The sequence below is a fragment of the Galeopterus variegatus genome, unplaced genomic scaffold (assembly GCF_000696425.1).
Source record: "Galeopterus variegatus unplaced genomic scaffold, G_variegatus-3.0.2 Scaffold645, whole genome shotgun sequence".
Classification (NCBI taxonomy): Eukaryota; Metazoa; Chordata; class Mammalia; order Dermoptera; family Cynocephalidae; genus Galeopterus; species Galeopterus variegatus.
Genome location: NW_007726756.1, coordinates 184983 through 204708, shown reverse-complemented (window position 1 = coordinate 204708; position 19726 = coordinate 184983). Strand labels below are relative to the sequence as shown.

The window sequence follows — 19726 nt, the reverse complement described above, 5'->3', positions numbered from 1 at the left end:
GCGACACTGAGGGTTGCAATCCGTTGCCGGACATGAAAAAAGACAAAAAGGAAAAAAAAAAATAGAAATATACCTGAACGAAGTGCTGAGACCCTTGTAAGCTGAAATAAATCCTAGATTGGATAGACTGGATGAATTTGAGTGAACAGATTATTTCCATCTGCTGATTCTTCTTTTTGGTCTCCAATCCCTCTTTGGGGTCTGAATGTTTTGATTCTCATAGGTAAGAATAAATTATTAACAACTGTGTCTAAGAATTTCATTTCTCTCAAACATACTTTTAAATAAATAAGTATTTCTGTGTTTTACTGGATAATCCAAAAAATAGAGGGTGCACAATGGCTAATTCACCCTTGGAAGTTTCATGAAAGCACTGTGGAGAGAAAACTGTGTTACATGTATTTATACAACTCACTCTGCTATCGTTGTCATTAGAACATTTTGTTTGGGTTTTAAAATGCCAATGACATTTCTATTTTGTGTGCCCCTTCTGATGCCTGGTAATTTTGATTGATTTTCACAGAATCCATTTGACAAAAGATCCAAGAAGAGTTCTGAATGGCTTAGAATAAAGCATATATTCTCCCTCATAGTTTTCTGTTGCTTCTATAGTTAGTTACATGACAGTGAGAAATAACTAAAAACATTTCTAGATTTTGATATAAGTCCAAGTTCCATGGCATAAGTTATTTACATTTCAAATTTTGTTTGGGTAAAAATAAGAGTTTACTTAATTATAACTATTATCCCTGTTTTACTAGATTTTGATATAAGTCCAAGTTCCATGGCATAAGTTATTTACATTTCAAATTTTGTTTGAATAAAAATAAGAGTTTACTTAATTATAACTATTATCCCTGTTTTGTGTCTGATTTGTTATTAATGACATAATCTAAATCCACTGTATTTAGAATTCAGTTATCTGATATTATCAAGTTTGCTGGTTTAACGACAATTTTTTTTCTTCTCCAACACTTCTGACTTGCATCTCATCAGAGCCTTTTGAAGGGGGCTATCTGGTGTCTCTGTACATTCTTTTTAAAAAATATCTTTATTAAGATATAATTTATATGCCATAGAAATCACCCACTTAAAGTATATAATGTAATAGTTTTTAACATATTCACAGATATGTACAGACATCATTACAGTTGATTTTAGAACCTCAAAAATATCCTTTAGTTATCACCTCCCTCTCCTACCACCCCACCCTCTCTTCCCTAAGCAATGACTTTTACTTTGTCTTTATAGATTTACCTGTTCTGGACACTTCATATGAATGGAATCATATACTGTGTGGTCTTTTGTGACTGACTCCCTTCACTTAGCATAATGCTTTCAAGGCTTACGCGTGTTTCAGCATGTATTCTGTTTATTCCTGAATAGTATCCATTGTATGGCTATATCTCTATTCATTCTTCAAAGATCATTTTGGACAGTGGAGCTATGATACAATGTGTCACTTACCAACGCAGACTCGTCCATCCACGCCCACAGCCAGGCCTGGGGGACAGTCACAGCGGAAGGACCCTTCATTGTTGATGCAGTGCCCGTTCATGCAGATTCCTGGGGTCTGGCATTCATCAATGTCTGCTCAGGAGGTGAAAGAAGATGGGCCATTATTGGGTAAATTTAACTTCACTACAGAGTTTATTTGTTGCCAGTGCTCTATACTATCAACATTTTGTTTTTAACTTTATAACTTGTGGAAGAACACATAAATATGATATAAATATTATAACAGATCTTACATGTACATACAATCCTTTTAAACACATTTTCGGAAAGACTAACTGAATGAAAGTTGCTTTACTTTACCCATTAAGAAAAAAGAAAACCCCACAAACTCCTTTTTCATTATTTATTTGGCAACTCTGTTGAACATTAAATATTTAATACAAATTAGTTAAGTGAAACAAATTCTTAAAACAACTAAGGTAAACTTTTGTAATTTTTTCACACACAAAAAACTTTAATAACATTAAATGGCTTTCCCAAGAGATGAAACAGACTTTAAACACAGAGCTGCCAAATCATAAACATTTCAAGATTTATGGATTAAAACATTTGTAATAAGAAAATTAATTGAAAATAATTTCCAGAAAGCAGAAACTGGTGAGATCCAAGTCATCTTTACATGCGTATTTAAGTTTCTTAAGAAATGCTGAAACACAGTTACATGCTGTACCATAATGCTGCACACTGTTGCATAAAGCTAATCTCATATCCTGTGTTAAATCCAAGTCAGCTGACCTTGAGATGACACCCCAGTCATGAGTTCAATCAGCAAAGCTGCAAAATTTCCATTTAATCTTGGACTCCTCTTTCTTGAATAGTCAAAAAGCTATTTGTTATTCAGAAACACGAGAATCTAGACTTGATTTTTTCTCTCTACTGTCCCTGGAATTTCACTCAAATTATAGGGACTGGTTATCAGTCTTATTTGGTATTCAGATAAATTTGTGAAATTGAAGGCAGAAAGCATGTGAGTTAATTTTGTCCAAAAGGAGGAAACTGAAAAAAATAAAAACTTGAATCTGCGTAGGAACTGAAAGATGTATTCCATCTTACTAAGTTCCAATTGTGAGTATAAACATAATACAGTCTCATTTATTTCCAAGAGGCATATCATTTACTTAGTAAAGTTATCACTAGAGTGCGGCCTTCAAAATGGCTTCATAAACAAAACAATGATAGGAACATTCAAATAATGTCTTCACTAAATCAATGTAGAATTTCTATATAACGATACAGTTTCAAATGATCTGTAGATTAGCTTTATGGAAAAGAAGTAATGGTAAACCAGTAATGAACAACAGTGGAAAATTTAGTTCTGAGAACACATAAAAATGAAAATCTTCCAAGGTTTTTTTCTTCCTCTTTTTTATTCAGCCAAGGAGTAGAGAGAAATTATTTCTACACTGTCTCCTCCAGACTTGCTAAAACCATCTGTCATTCTTTTAATTTTTCCCATACCATTATTATTTTTGTAAAGATATTACTGTCCCCTAGATGACAGTGTGTGTTTTTCTAGGAAGCTTTAGACACCTGCCTTACTAAATTAGCGAGAGATGTGAATAATATGAAATCCACAGGAAGAAACTGAAGTAATTCTTGCATGGTTCATTCAAACAAAAAAGATGGTTTCAATCACAGCTACTTTCCTATCTCAAAGCCATACATACCAGTACAGTAACGCCCATTTGGAGCCAAGACAAACCCTGGTTTGCAGATACACTTGAAGCTGCCATCCTCATTGATACACATCCCATTCAAACACATGTTGGTGGTTGTACATTCATCGTGATCTGCAGAAGAGAGAGTGACTGTGACCACTGGCCTCGAGGGAACCAGTTCTCCTTACATGAACAATCCCCAAATTACACTATATAAAAATGTCATGTGCTAATGGATTTTTTCTTTTTCTTGTTTTTAAATATGAATGCCAGGTGAGTGAGAGAAAGTAGTATGAAGAGGAAGGGCCTTTCATATAAGAAACATAAAGGAAAAGAATTAAATAAATTTTGTGTTGAGCTGCTATTAAAACCTCATAAACCATAAGTAGTGTTTATTTTGAACACCAAAGAAGGTGATATGATTTCAGTGAGTGTTTCCTTTGTAAGAGAGAATAAGGCAATGACAAATCTCATTGCACATGGAATGATCTGGACTTTCATTGGTGAATGAAATTTAATGTGTTGCTGTGTGAATAGAATATTTCTGTGGAGTACTGGTATCTATGGCACTGCTAGACATCACCACACCCAAATTTGGAGATTTGTTTACCACATATGCCAAATGTTTTTATATTCCCACACATTGGGGGGATGGGGAGACCGTTTCTATCTTGTTGTTGTAACCCCAACATCTGAAATAGAGTAGGTGCTAATGATTATTTTAACTTACAAAGAATAACTGCTGCTTACAATTAAACATGTACCACACAGGAAATTTCCAGAAGCAGTAAATTATTCATTGTTATAACATTTCCAAAAAAATATGTTCCTTTGCTTTAATGGTCTTATGTTAAATGCATTTATATTTTACCAATCTAAGTTACTGGAAGAACTCACATATGTGGTATGTGAGCCTTCATGGAAATAGTATATATGGTTCTAAATAAAAATGTATATCCATTAAAAATCTTTTGCAAGAGAGCAGGCAATTTCCATACCAACACAGTTTTTTCCATCTGTAGTTAATTCAAAGCCGGCATTGCAAATGCACTGGAAACTTCCATCTGTGTTCACGCATCGACCATTTTTACAAAGAACCCCATTTTGGATGCACTCATCAATATCTGTAAAGATTAAAGATGGACAAACATTATTCTTTTACAATACTTACAGATAAAAATATTACTGCTTTATCTACAAAAACAGTCTATCTAACAAATGTAATTTTATATATCCAGTTGGTTTTTACATGAATATCCAAGATCATGTTGCTTCGTTAGCAAAATTTCCATCTCTCATCAGCTTTTCTCTTGAATTCGTAGGAGTAAGCAACTTTACAGCTGAAGAGAGAAAGAAAGAGAAAACGGGTTGTGCAGTGAGCCTCAGAGAGGGTGGGTAGTGCAGCTGGAATTACTGATGCAGCTGTTTTTGACATAGTGGTTGAAGACCTTAAAAGTCAGAACAAGATGTTAGGGAGGTGTAAGTACAGAATTTCTGGATTAAGAGTAATATGATAAAAACTGCTGGAGAAAGTTGTCCAAGCAACAACCTGTTGATGAATAGGAAATGAAAAAGACAAGCAGAGTCATCTGTTAAAAGAGTTGAGATGCATCAGCAGCGAGGCAGAGAGTTTGGACAGCAGTGGCGGGTGCAGCAGTGAAACTGCGAAGAAAGAATAGTCTCCATTTGGTGTGGGGCTCTGCGTGGGGCGTCAAAGAAAACAGTAGTTGGAAATGCCTATAAATCTTAAGCTCAGTTAACCAGAGAAGACTAATGCTGTTGTTACTTGAAGAAAGGAAGCTGTGATCTAGGAAAAGAAGATAAACTACATTTTTGTGAAGCCAGATACCATGTTGCCTGGGTTACATATGCAAATAGTGTTTACATGTAAAGGGAGCTCCTCCGAGGGTATCATAAAATAAATCTATAATAATATAACGGCACTTATTTCGTTCCATATCTTATTTTAGCGAATTTACTTTTAACCTCAACAGCCTTGGTCACTACGTTTCATAGAACAATTTCATATGTGAAAGCAAACTGCCTTACCGATGCATGCTTGCTTGGTAGGAGTCCTCTGGAATCCAGCATGACATTTACAATAATAGGATCCAGGTGTGTTAACACAATCTCCATTAGTGCAGGGATTTGATGTGCATTCATCAACATCTGTGAGCAGCAAAAGAAACCATTATAGACTTCACTCCGTTTGTAGAAATGTTTGTTTAAAGTACATTTAGTCCTTCCAAATTTGAGAGAAGGCCAGTCAGTGGTAATAGTCTAAATAGTGGAGTATTTATAAATGAATGAAAATTCCTTTCTTCAAGTACATACAGAGGCCAGTCTGAAGATTTACAAAAATACTGCCTATTGAAGAGTACAAGGAAATTTTGCTGTAATCAACAAATAATGATTTTTCATTGGAATAATGTCCAATGATTAAAAGCATGTGCTCTAAAAACAGACAACCATGAGTTCCAATAGGCTGTAATACTTATTTTCTATAGCCATCTGTACAAGTTCATAGCCTCTCTAAGACTTAGCATAGTGTCAGAAGAACAATGAAATGTTTTTGAAGATATATATCTTTATTACACGTTGTCACTACTACTAGTTTTAAAGAAAGAGATTGATGAAATATGAAATTTCTTTGTTACTAATTTTTTGTGAAGTCATCTATATACAACTATCATGCACTGAGGCTTGGATAATATTTTGAAGTAAAAAACATGGAGGAGCAGAAAATAAAATCTGATTGAAACAAAGAGTAATATTTTCAGTAGCTTCAGGTTTCTTTAGCATCTTAAAATTGGCGCAGGGATTTTTTGAGTAAAATGAAGTTTTATGCAAATACTAGGTCTGATGCAAAATGTGAGAAACTCACTGCTTTTCACTCAAGGTCTCCTAAGGCTTGGTTAAATGCAAACCCACTGCAGAATTCGGAGACCCTAGTACCAAGTGACAGACTGAGCAGTCGGAACTAGTCACATCCCAGAGACACCATGTGCCAGTGTAAGAGAAGTTTAATTCATCTCTCAGCAATGCCCACTAAATGTTATTTTGAATGCTGGCAAATTAAAAACCTGGATAGCTGGTGAGGGCATAATGATTTGCCATTTCATATACATGCAGAAGCCATTAACATATACAATTTCAACTAAATTGGAGAGCACAACAATAAAATCAATTCACAGGTTTACCACTTTAATAAACAGATTACTCCTTTCACAGATGTTCTTAAAAGAGGAACTGTATTCTATCAAACTCACCAACTTCATTTATATAAACACTGAGGCTGAATGCAACTAAGCCCTCTCTGGCAAAAGGTGGTGGGGGGTGGGGAGGAAGAACTCATAGTGAATAAAATGAAAACAACAATAACACGGTAAAAATGCTTTTTCAATTCACCCAAAGACCCCTTCAGTCCATTAAGATTCACTTACATTCAGACTTTTGGTTGATAACATCAATTCTACTGAGCCAAAGGAATGAAGCAAAATGAGAAAAGAGAATTTAGAGCATTAGCTAGTATACAAAGCATTATGAATGGACTTTCCAATATGAGATATCACCTTCAGTTTGCAGCACTGAAGATCACTTAAATTTTCTATGTGTACATAATTGAAGTGCAAGAGTTGAAAATGTGCTGCAGATGCAACTTCACAGACACCTCACTGTAAAGCTCTGTTCTAGTGAAGAATCTGAGAGGCCATACCCCCCGCCCCCTACCCCTTTTAGATAAACTTTCTGGAAAGCAGTGTCACTTTTCAGGACCTTTTTCTCCCCTTGAGAACATTCTCTCAAGTCTCCTTGTTGCTATGACAGCTCTGCCGGTTATTTTGCCATTACAGTCATAATTCATTTGTCTCCAGAGCCCCTTAGAGATCACATCAAGTGTCCAGTAAGTACATGGAGAAGATACAACAGTTCATTTCCTTTGTGCTCACTTCTCTGTTCTTCTTTGGAAATGAAAACAACCACCAAAAAACTATTACTGACGTTACAATTCCAAATGGCTTTAAAGCTTCATTTGTAGTTTTTTGTTTTTTCCAGGATTATAGGAGGGTTTTAAGTTTTAGACTAATCACAAATGACCACTGCCACCTTTTAAAATGGACATTTTATGCCTCCTTTTTATTCTGAGTCTCACAGTCAGGAAACTACAAGTGATCATGTTAGTTTTGTCTTGTTTACAGAAACAGAAGTACTTAAATACCACAGTTTACATACTTTGATTTTTTTTTTATGTTTTCATTGGGGACTGGTTGTGCTCACTTCTCTGTTCTTCTTTGGAAATGAAAACAACCACCAAAAAACTATTACTGACATTACAATTCCAAATGGCTTTAAAACTTCATTTGTAGTTTTTTGTTTTTTCCAGGATTATAGGAGGGTTTTAAGTTTTAGACTAATCACAAATGACCACTGCCACGTTTTAAAATGGACATTTTATGCCTCCTTTTTATTCTGAGTCTCACAGTCAGGAACCTACAAGTGATCATGTTAGTTTTGTCTTGTTTACAGAAACAGAAGTACTTAAATACCACAGTTTGCATACTTTGATTTTTTTTTTATGTTTTCATTGGGGACTGAGTATTTTTAAGCAAACTTCATGGGATTTTGAACTTCTAAAATAAATGAAGAAATTGTGAAAATATTAATTATCAAAATGGTCAAATTCTCAAATGATTAGGGTTAAGACATATTTGCCCTTGAAAAGTACTTCAAATGCCAACCTAAAAAAGAATATATATATATATATATATTTTATTTTCAAGGGCCCTAGGATTACCTGTGGCCCAATGGAAATAGAAATTATTTCTTACTATTCCAAAATAGAATGATTTGAATTGAGTTAAAACTATTGCTAAGAGCAGACTGATGTATAGATACTAGGAGAGTCAAAGAATTTAATTTTAGAGTAGAATTCTCAGGAAAAGGTGAGAAAAACAAGATGAGTAAATAGAACTGTTTTCAGGCCTTAGCAGTAATTCTCACAATAGCAAAATAGACTGTGAAGGTTAATTCTAGGTGTCAGCTTGATTAGATTAAGGAATGTCGAGAGACCTGGTAAAGCTATCTCTTTAGATGTATCTATGAGGTGTTTCCAAAAGAGATTAGCATGAGAGCCTGGGTGGACTGAGTGGGAAAGATCTCTCTTCGATATGGGCAGGAACCATCCAATCTGCTGGGGGCCTGGGGGCAAAACAAAGAAAAAAAGGAAATTTCTCTCTATTCTCTGGAGCTGGGATATATTCTTCTCTCCTGTTCATGGATATCAGCGCTCAAGACTCTTCAGCTTTTGGGTTCCAGGACTTACACAAATGGCACCATCAACTTCCCTGGTTCTGAGGCCTTTAGACTGGACTTGAGCCACGCTCAGCGTCCAGTTTGCAGATAGCCGATCACAGGGCTTCTCTTCACAATCGTATGAGTTAATTCCCCTAATATATCCCCTCTCATATATTTATAACATATCCTATTGATTCTGTCTCTCTTGAGAACCCTGTGTTTCTCTTGAACCCTTGTTTCTCTTGACCCAATTCTATTTTCCTTCTCTTTGATCCTATTGCCTTTCTGCCTATTGATGCAGCTATTACCTTTCAAGTTACGTTGCTTCATCAGGTATCTAATAAAAGTTCTCAAATAGCAATGGTAGTTTGTTTTCTCTAAACATTGACACAATTGAAACAGTCACCACTCTTATCCTGGGCTCTAGTAATTTAAAACACTAGTCAATTTATATATCCTCTTAACTTTTTCTGATGTTCCAATTTATTGTTCATAAACTCAAACTCAAAGTGATTAAATCTGACACTAGAAATAGTATAAGATTAAAAATGTTAAAAACTAATTTCGTAAAAATGTGCTCCAACAGTAAGCTATATCACTATGAAGTGCAACAGTCAGATAACTGTGCTGCTGGGGTTTTAACTTTGCAGGGCTGAATGATAAAATCCATCTAGAATGGAATCATTTGTAACAGTGTTTGGGTAAAATGCAAAAGTTTGAGATTTATATTAACATATTAATTGTGCAGGCATATAATCCCAACACTCCGTTAGACAGAGTTGATAAAAAGAGTGGCAGCAGCCCTTCTCGTTGGGTTCTGGGAAAATTAGGCCCCACTATCTTAAGACATCCATTGCATGTAATTAACTTTTCTCCTGTGTATGTAGGGTGGCACTAACTATGCATCATCCTTGGGAGAATGAGAAAAGTCTTTCAAATCATTTTCTGTAGCATTTAATTCTCTAGCAGAATCCTGATTAAGAAAGAATGGGTAACAGCATGACTGCAGAAAGGAACTTTTTTTTTCCTTTTTGTCTTTTTTCGTGTCCAGCAACAGATCGCAACCCTCAGTGTCGCACCCGTACCGGACCGGGACCGGCAACAGGATCGCAACCCTCGGTGCTGCACCCACACCTCGCTCAGCCAGTGGGCGGGAACCGGTCTGTATGTGGGATCTGAACCCTCGGCGGGAGCACCGCCGCGCTCCCAAGCGGTGCACTGTAGCAATGCGCCACCGGGCCGGCCCAGAAAGGAACTTTGATCCTTAAAGACAGTTCATCTTCATATCAATGTCTCACAAATAGACTCCCCCAGAGTCAGGGGTTTTATGAGCCAGAATAAAGTATATCTCAGCAATAACATGAAATAAATGGTGGTCTTTGGTTAATTTACAGAAAATATTAAATTTCAGACCTATGTTTACTTATTGGTTAGTGTTTCACACAGTGATACACAAATGACAAATATTAATCGAAAAACAAATAATCAAATTTCAGTTTGACAGATTATAATAGTATATGTGCATGCAAGAGGGAATAGTTTATATATTGTATACTTATAGTCATATTTTCTGATAGTGAAATCATTTTCAAGTCATATAATAAGAATAAATATATCAGTATTTCATGGTGTTACAAAAATAATGTCATGACTTATGTAGTTTATCACATAAACAGACATCAAGTAGTATCAGCTAAGCCAGGGCTACTGCACAACTTTAGGGTGCACCATTTGGTGTTACAAAAATAATGTCATGACTTATGTAGTTTATCACATAAACAGACATCAAGTAGTAACAGCTAAGCCAGGGCTGCTGCACAACTTTAGGGTGCACCATTTAAAAAGATTACACAAATGGTACCCTCTAGGGTGGTGCAGTGTAAAACCTGTGCAACTGTACATAGGGATCTTGAGCTAAGCCTTATCTAATAACTTTGATCTTATAGCCTTGTATATAATTTAGAATGCTTGGTTTTTCCAAAACATAATTTTTTGCTCACGTTTTCTTTTATAATCATAGTGCGCTTATACTTTTTCAATTTAACTTTGCAAAATTATGATACTATCTCTGTACCTGACCTCTCATCTATATTGTTTAAAAGATGTGAACCCAAATCTGGCATTGAGGGTTATGCTAGTTATGGGAACATCCATATATAAACATTTGCTAGTACTATGAATAAATAAAAGAATAACCTCAAAATGGCTCAATTATCATCATCCTAAAACCACTCTTAAAAGATAATCAAAACCCTGTTAATTACCAAATCCAATAGATTTTTTGTTGCCTTACTGTGTATGATTTTTCTGCTGTTTATAACACTTGACCCTACTTTTCTCTTGAAAGTATACCCTTCCATAGCTTCAGTGACATAACCCTTTCTAGATTATTTTGCTGTCTAGTCAGCACTATGAGCTAGAATAAAGGTGCATATGGGCTAAGCTAGAATAAGGGCCTTAAATGTTTCTGTTCCTCAGGATTCCAGATGCAATACAGCTGTTATCTTTTCACTTTTCCTGTTGTTCAGCTTGGGTGACAATATTCACCCTCATGGTAATAGCCACCTATATGTTGTTGACTCCCAAATCTGTAACTCTTGCCTTGAACACTCCTCTAAGCATTAGACCTCTATAATTAAATGTCCTAGACACCTAAAACTCAATATGTCCAAAAGAGACTCAATAACTATCTCTTCTCAATCTGCACCTTCTTCTGCATGTTAATGGCACCACCAGATACCCAGTTTTGTGGAGACAGAAAGTTAGATATAGTAGTTTTCTAATCTCTAATGCCCTATGACTAATCTGTCAACAGAGACTGGCCTCCCAAACACTCGTAGAATCATTTTGTTGTTCTGCAATCCTGCATCACTGTTGTCATAGTTCCTTGCATGGGATTATTATCAAAATTTCCTAACTGGCTTCTTTGTTTCCAGGTTTTTCATGCTAAAATCTTGGCAATGAAAATATAGGAAGAATTTCTGCTCCTAGCCAAGATGGATTTACCCTCCTTCCTGAAATATACAAACAAATGGACAAACTATGTGAAATAATGATTTTCAAGATACTGGATATCAGGTAACAGAGAACACAGATCCCTGAGAGATGGGAAACAAATGTGGTGACTACATGACTATTTCAGCTTGTGGCTTTTAGAAAGTATTCAGACCATGGTGCAGACATGGCGAGCCCAGGCAGAATGCAGCAAGTTCCTTGAGTACAGAAGACAGAGCTGAGAGTCCTAACACAAGCCACCTGATGTTTTAAAATAGAGTAATGAAGAGAAGAGAATTGCATAGTAAGAGAACTCGGGGACTGCAGGTCGTTTCGGCAGAACATAGATAAGCATATGAATGTCAGGAAACATCTTAAGACCAGAAGACAACTCACAGGAAGGGATTAGAAGTAAGAGTGCCTGGCCACCACACAGGGCTGGAAATAGTGCCTCTTCCCAACAGCCAGCTGTAAAACATCAAGGGCTACTGGGGAGAGTACACAGAGGGTCATGGCTCACTAGTGGGAAATATGAGCCCTGGATTATACACTGCTCCAATCCTACCTACCAAATCTTAAAAGCAAAACCTGAAAAGATCAAACTGTTTCTAAGTAACTTAATGTACCCCAGAACAAAGCTCAAGAATATTGATAGTAATCCATCCAGAATATACAATGAATCCTCCAAACGCGATAATAAGAAAACAATCCAATTAAAAAATGGGCAAAGATTTGAACAGACATTTTACCAAAGAAACATTAGATGGCAAATAAACACATGAAAAGATGGTCAACATATTTTAATGTGAATCATTAGGGAAATGTGAATTAAAACCACACTGAGAAATCCCTGCATACCTATTATGATGGCTAAAATTTTAAAACCTGACCATACCAAGTGTTGACCGGGTTGTGGAGGAACTGATATTCTCATACACTGCCTTTGGAAATGTAAAATGGTACACTTTAAAAAACATTTTGGCAATTTCTTAAAAAGTTAAAAGGACTCCTATCATGTAATTCAACCATTTCACATCTAGGTATTTACCCAAGAGAAATAAAATAAGTCTTTGTAAGGACTTGTACATAATTGTTCATAGGAGCTTTATTTATGATAAAAATTAGAAACAACCCAAATGCCTATCAACAGGGGAATATATAAAAAATGGAAAGCTTTTCAGCAACAAAATCATTTATTTATTCATACTACAACATGAATGAATCACAGAATAATTATACTAAGTAAAAGAGGACAGACAAAAAGGCTATGTAACATTATGATTTCTTCATGTAAAATTTTATAAAATGCAAACTAATGTAGAGTAACAGATCACTTACTGGGGACAGGTCGGGAGTTGGGGACAGAGGACAGGAGGAGCAAGATGGGGAGATTATAAAGGGGCAAAAGCAAACTTTTGAGGGTGATGAATATGTTCATTATCTTGACTGTGGTCATGATTTCATTGGTATATACACATACGAAAACTTAGCAAATTGGATGCTTCAAATATATACAACTTATAGTATCTGAATTATACCACAATAAAGCTGGTTTAAAAATCTGTACACCACTTCCACCATGATTCATCTAAAAAGCAATACGACCGTGTCATTTTGGATCATATTGCCATCAACACCTTTTGGAGTCATCAACACCCTTGATATAAGGCATGATCCACAAGGTCTTTTGCAGCTGTCTCACAGCCTACCTTACAGCTTCATCTTCCTGCCTTTTTAAAAAATAAATAAATGCTTAGAATCCCTTTATTCTTCAACATAGGGTGCATGGGCTGGGAAAAATTCAGAAAATATTCAAGGAGTGGCATCTGGGGACCAAAAATCTTGAAAAAAACAAGGCTCTTCATGAACTTATAGCTGGCTTTAAGTTGTCCCTTTATTCTTCAACATAGGGTGCATGGGCTGGGAAAAATTCAGAAAATATTCAAGGAGTAGCATCTGGGGACCAAAAATCTTGAAAAAAACAAGGCTCTTCATGAACTTATAGCTGGCTTTAAGTTGGGGGGTATTAATTACAGCTTTGACTAGTGTCTGCAAACATGGGGTACATCTTGAGATCGTGACCAACAGCTTCAAGACTTCAAACTAAGCAAGCACAAATGGGGAGCCTCAACAGTATATGGAGCTGCAGCTTTCAAAATCTTAAGAACTTCATATAGAATGGATTCCTTGTCTATCTTTCAACTGGTTCAGAACTAAGGCAGGGAAAAAATGTGGATATATTAATTTTTTTTAACTCCGTGGGGAAATTCCTTATTCTACACCGATACTCATGTAACCCTTAACTACTGCAGACCCTGCTGTTGGACAAGATGTCTGTTGCTGCCTCTCTTCTTACCATGCCACTACTGTACAGGTCATCGTTCATGAGTACAAATCAATTAACGTGGCATTTGAGGAATCAGAACTGCCAAACCTACCACTGAATCTGTGGGAAATGTCTCGTGAGTTCCACACAACTCTCTCACTGATAAACTTTTCATATCTGACCTGGCTGGGGACTTTCTTAGCTGGGGACTCTCTAGAGCAGCTCTTCTCAAGGTACGGTCTGTGGGACCCGAGAGGCCACTGAGATCCCTTTCAGGGGTCCTTGACTCAAAACCATTTTCATAACCACATTAAGATGTTGTTTACCTTTCTCATCATGTGAACATTTGCACTGATGGTGCCAAAGCAAGAGTAGTGCCTGGGCACAAATTAGGATAGTGGCACCAAACTGTCCTGGTAGCCACTGCCATGAAATCAAAGCGCATTAAAAAAAAAGCCTTTTCGCTTAAGAATATCACTGATGAAGCAAAACACTTACTTGTATTAAGTCATGACCGTTGAGTATGCATATTTTTAATCTCTCTGACAAAATGAACATTGTTGCTGACTGAAGTATCATGAGCGTCTCAAGGAAAAGCATTTATGCAATTATTTGAGTTGGGTGATAAATTAATAGCTTTTTTCCACAGAATATTATTTTTACTTGAAGAGTGACTGACAAATTACAGTTATTCAGACTTGTGAATCTGGCAGTTTCTTAACCTGTCACTTTAAGGAAAACAACAAGGTGTATTCAATGCTAAAGTTAAAATTCAAGTTTGAAAGTGACAGAATTCAGAAAATGTACTCACCACTGTGTGCATGACAGTTTCCCAATATCCAAAGGCATTTCTAATGAGTTTGACAGTGATGTTATCAAATGTAATTTTTTGATATTACAGAGTGAAATATGTCAACTTTAGAAAGATCTGCATAGCAGAGTGAACCAATAAATTTCCAAGTGACCATTGCATGTTACAAAATCCATTGAAAGCACAAGACACCAGTGGACTTAATGTAACAAAGTTCCAAAAGTTTACTGATATGGTTTCAAATTCTACACTGCAATTAAACTTTAAGAATTGAAAAACATCCCCAATCATCTGAAAAGCCAACAAGATATTCCTCCCCTTCTCCAACTACATATCTGTTTGTGGATGCATTTTCATTGTATTCGTCAACCAAACCAACATATCACAACAGCTTAAATACAGAAGCAGATATGAGAATCCAGCTGACCATTATTAAGGCGATTTATTAAAGAGATTTGCAAAAGTGCAAACAATGACACTCATTTCAATAAGTTTTGTTTCGGAAAATATAGTTTTTTATAAAAATGTTACTTATATTAACATGCAATGGGTTTATTATCGTTATTTTTAAATGAATAAATAAATGTTTTGAAATTTTCTTCTAGTTCTTAAAAAAACATTTAAGAACTACTGACCTAGAGGATCAGATTTTAGTAGCCCTTTGCTATCTTGTCATCTTTTAAAGTGGATTCACGCTCCACAAATCATTTTCAAGACATATTCACTGTTATGGAGATTCCTTTTCATCTTTAACTTATCTTAAGAGTAAGCAATTCTAACAAGGAAAGAAATCAAAACATTTAGGACCTGAAACGGTGGGAAATTCTTGAAATGACCTGGCTCAGCAGTGGGTTAAGAGGGGCATATGGAATAGCAAAGGAGAGACAGCTTAGATAACAGCTTTACTTCTAAAGACGTTTTCATAAATCATATCCGGTCCAATTTATTACTAAAGTCTAACAGCTATTAAAAACTAAGAAGCATTAAAGAATCATGAACTCACCTATACAATCTCCATTTGCATCCTGCTTATAACCCATGTTGCATTCACATCGGTAGCTAGAAACAGTAGGTATGCAGCGTCCATTTAAACAAAGATTAGCATGGTGCTTGCAGATATCTATTGTCTGGTTCAGAATTGCTATGGAAAGTTAACACACAAGTAACATTTAATCATTACAACATGCATTACTTTTCTTAAAGTTGATTTTTAAAAGAATATCTAATGGTAAATTAATCAGGTTCATGTATATCAGAAGCCCACATTATTCTACACTTGTATTTTACTAAAACTTTAATGTGGTGAATCTAAAAAATATTCTTGAGACACATGGTTGTAACTTGCATTTGTTAAGTTACACATCTGGAAACTGTGCCCACAGTGATGGCTTTTTAAAATTTCAGGAATGTTCTACTGTGCATTTGAGTGCTTTCCATTTCTTTTTTGCAACTCTGCTGAATATTCAGATATAGTAAATAGGCAGAATGCCAAAAAGAATAAATATAACACTGTGGGACATCATTAAATATTATTAGCAAGAGCAGTGCTTTTAAAAAGAATAAACTTAAATGTCAAGTAGATGAATGCCAATTCTCCTCTTTAGTCCACGGTTCTCGATTTCTTAGGCAATTTAACAAAAATGGGTGAGGAAAAGAATGATATGTGCATTACAATATTTGGATAGGCTCAGAGCAAGACTTATTCAGTTTATCTCAGTTGAGAAACCGTTCTGGAAAGTAATTCAAGGGGTGCATGAATAGGGCAACTGCAAACAGCCAAATGAAATAAACTGGAATCAAAAACATGCTTTTTGGTGGCGTCATCTGGATTAGAGTATTACTGGGTTTTCGTTTGCATTTTCAAAGAAAGCCCGGGTCACACATTCTTTTCTCCAAGTTAGCAGAAAGTTTACACATCAGAAAAATAATATTTTCCTACTACATTTTCCTAAATTTAGTATTACTGTATTTTAGACTCTGAAATAGGTTTTTACGCACACACAAAAACACACATGCATGTGCACACACACATACCCCTTTTGAAAAATAAAAAATATTCGTATGTTAGCTATTGAAGCAGAAACTAAAGAGTCCACAGGAAACATGACCACTTACTCAGTCCAGTGATGATAGGCCCCTGTCCTCCGGCCCCCACACCTGCTCCCCCAACGCCAGGAGAAAAGCCATTGCCTCCAGGAATGGGGATGAAGCCTGCCCCTCCTGGGCCATAGCCATTGCCATTGCCACTTGGAGCAAAGCCATTTCCCCCAGTGCCTCCAGGTCTGGAGCCAGCACTCCCTGGAATCCCTCCCATTGGAAGTCCATCCGTGCAAAGTCTGCGATATTCCTCTAGAAGAAGAGATAGTATAGTTATACAAAAATAAATGTCTTTTTGCAGAATAAAAGCAATTGGTATGATGTAATAGATCATTTTAGCTTAACTAAGTAGGTTACTATCTTGTAAATGTTTTCAATGCTGGCAGTAGCAGGGGAAATGTATAGGTGATTCAGAAAAAAATTTGAAACCTATATGCCACATTCTTTTAACTGAATTGCATAACCAAAGAATCGTTTATACGTGTATTTTTATTTTATGCCCCCACCTAAGAGCAACTCATAAAATTCCAGACGTAACTGTGAATGCAAGAAATTTACTTGAATGGATGAAAATTAAAGCTTTAGGTAATTCATTCCATAAATCTGGTTTTACTTAAATCCTCATCAGTATTACACTTATACATTTTTCCTATCTTTTTTCTTCTCCTTAAGGGATTAGGTACTAATAAGTCTCCAGAATAATATTTTTTTCTAATGTGGATTTTAATAGTAGACAATATCTAGTAAGCTTTTTAATATGCTCCTTATTTGCCCAAGTATAAAATTGAGTGAAGAGAAGCAAGAATATAGCAATTGCCTTATTTTCTTAGCTGTTTGCTGTTATTTGTTATGAAAAATTAATTTGATATAAAAAGTAACAAAATATATCAATATATTTTTATGTGATAAACATTAATCATACTTTACTATTCATGTTATGTATAAAAAGAGCTACTTCTCATTCATCCTAATTTCCCAATATAGCCTCATTTATATGGCAGTTAATACAGCAAAATGAATGGGAAGTATCCTTCTACCCATGTATTATTAATTTTCAAGGTCATCAGAAAAGAGGAAATATCTTCCAGGATTGGGGCACTACAAGCTGAGGGTATTCCTGAACTAAAACATAAATGAAGGCACAACCTTGTTATTCAAAGATATTCAAGCTATGGAATGAAAGATTAGGAGATTTAAAAACTGAATTGAAATACTGACATTCAAACAATTTTTTTAAATATGTGCACAAAAACAAGTCAATCAGCTTCAGGAATTTGTCTAATATTACTAAATGGTATTATCAAAACTGATCCCAAATAAAAAATGCCACCCTATCCCCAACAAAAACACCCAAGTCATACTGAGGAAACTAACAGAAATACAAATATGACTTGATTTCAAGGAGAAAAGCAAAGAACATTGCTATTACTAATTTTCCTAACAATGTCTGTCCTGGGGAGACTAGCATCCAGCTGCTCACCAGAACCTCTGACAGGACAGGCCTCAGGAATGGATCCGATGCTCCAGCAGCGGCCGGGCTCACAGCAGCACTGCGTTTTTGTCATTCTGCCAGGGAGCTCTTGTGCACAGCGACCATTCACCAGGCCGGAGAAACACGTGCCCGTTCTCTGATCTGAACACATAAACATAAATAGAAGATATGGAAGAATTATCTCAGGTTCTTACAGCAATCATTTCACACATTAGATGAGTGTTGGTGAAGCAAATTATTTCACTTAAAGTCTATTATATGAGGGAACTTCAAAAAGTTTGCAGAAAAATGGAATTAAAAGGTAAATAAAAAGTGTATACTTTATTTCTCTCCATCAAGTTCCAGACACTTTTGTAAGTGATGACACTAGCCATTTAGTCCATCCCTAAAGAACTGAGGATCCTGGGAATTTAGCCATGTTGATGCAGTTTTCTTTTCTTTTTTTTTGACATTAGTAACTGAAGAAAAATGGGTGCCTTCAAAGATTTTTCAAGATTAGGAAATAAGGAGAATTCAGAAGGAGCCAAATCAGGACTGTAAGGTGGATGCCTAATGATTTCCTACAGAAATTTTCAAAAATGTGCCCTTGTTGGAAGAGAGGAATGAGCAGGAGCATTGTCATAGTGAAAAGGACTCTTTGGTGAAGCTTTCCTGGCAGTTTTTCTGCAAAAGCCTTGGCTCACATTCTCAAAACACTCTCCTAATAAGCAGATATTATCATTCTTTGACATGCCAGAAAGTCAGACAAAATGCCTTGAATATCCCTCCCAAAATGTCACCATGGCCTTTGCTCTCGATTGGTCCGCTTTTGCTTTGACTGGACCACTTCCACCTCTTGGTTGCCATGGCTTTGATTGTGCTTTGTCTTCAGGATCATACTGGTAAAGCCATGTGTTATCTCCAGTTACAGTCTTCAAATAAATGCTTCAGGATCTTGATCTCACTTGTTTAAAATTTACACTGAAAGCTCAGCTCTTGTCTGCAGTCTATCTGGGTACAACAGTTTTGGCACCTATCAAGTGGAAAGTTTGCTCAACTGTAATTTTCCAGTCAGAATTGTGTAAGCTGAACCAAGTGAGGTGTCTGTGGTGTTGATTGTTGTTTCTCTTGTTAAACGTTGGCGCTCTTCAATTAGGGCACAAACAAGATTAATTTTTTTCCTCACAAATGGATGTGGATGGTCTGCCACTGTAGGTTTCTTCTTCAACATTGTACTGTCCCTTCCTAAAATGAGTTATCCATTTGTAAGCCGTTGACTTCTTTGGGGCATTGTCCCCATAAACTTTTTGTAAAGCATCAATGCTTTCACCATTCTTCCACCCAAGCTTCACTATAGATGTTTGTTCTTGCTTCATTTTTTTAGCAGATTTCATGTTGCTCTGATAGAGGTTCCTTTCAAACTGATGTCTTGTCCTTAGTTACTCAAACTAGATCCTGTTCAGACATGTCATAATGAGTTAGTACGAGTTTATTCTACTGCAAAAAATTTTGCAATACATGCATAGTTTTTTTATAATACTCATTTTCCATGGATTTTT

General features: G+C 36.0%; 1 protein-coding gene across 1 annotated transcript in view; it reads right to left on the bottom strand.

Annotated features, from left to right (window-relative positions):
* Nucleotides 1-19726, bottom strand: part of FBN2 (fibrillin 2) — a gene marked incomplete at its 5' end in the record, with an annotated part of 260278 nt that overhangs the window by 103356 nt on the left and 137196 nt on the right. Inside the window, 7 exons of the mRNA XM_008570929.1 lie at nucleotides 1468-1590; nucleotides 3186-3308; nucleotides 4175-4300; nucleotides 5226-5345; nucleotides 15603-15740; nucleotides 16715-16948; nucleotides 18177-18329. Of these exons, the coding sequence (XP_008569151.1) occupies nucleotides 1468-1590; nucleotides 3186-3308; nucleotides 4175-4300; nucleotides 5226-5345; nucleotides 15603-15740; nucleotides 16715-16948; nucleotides 18177-18329 (1017 nt within the window). The remainder of the gene's footprint in view (nucleotides 1-1467; nucleotides 1591-3185; nucleotides 3309-4174; nucleotides 4301-5225; nucleotides 5346-15602; nucleotides 15741-16714; nucleotides 16949-18176; nucleotides 18330-19726) is intronic.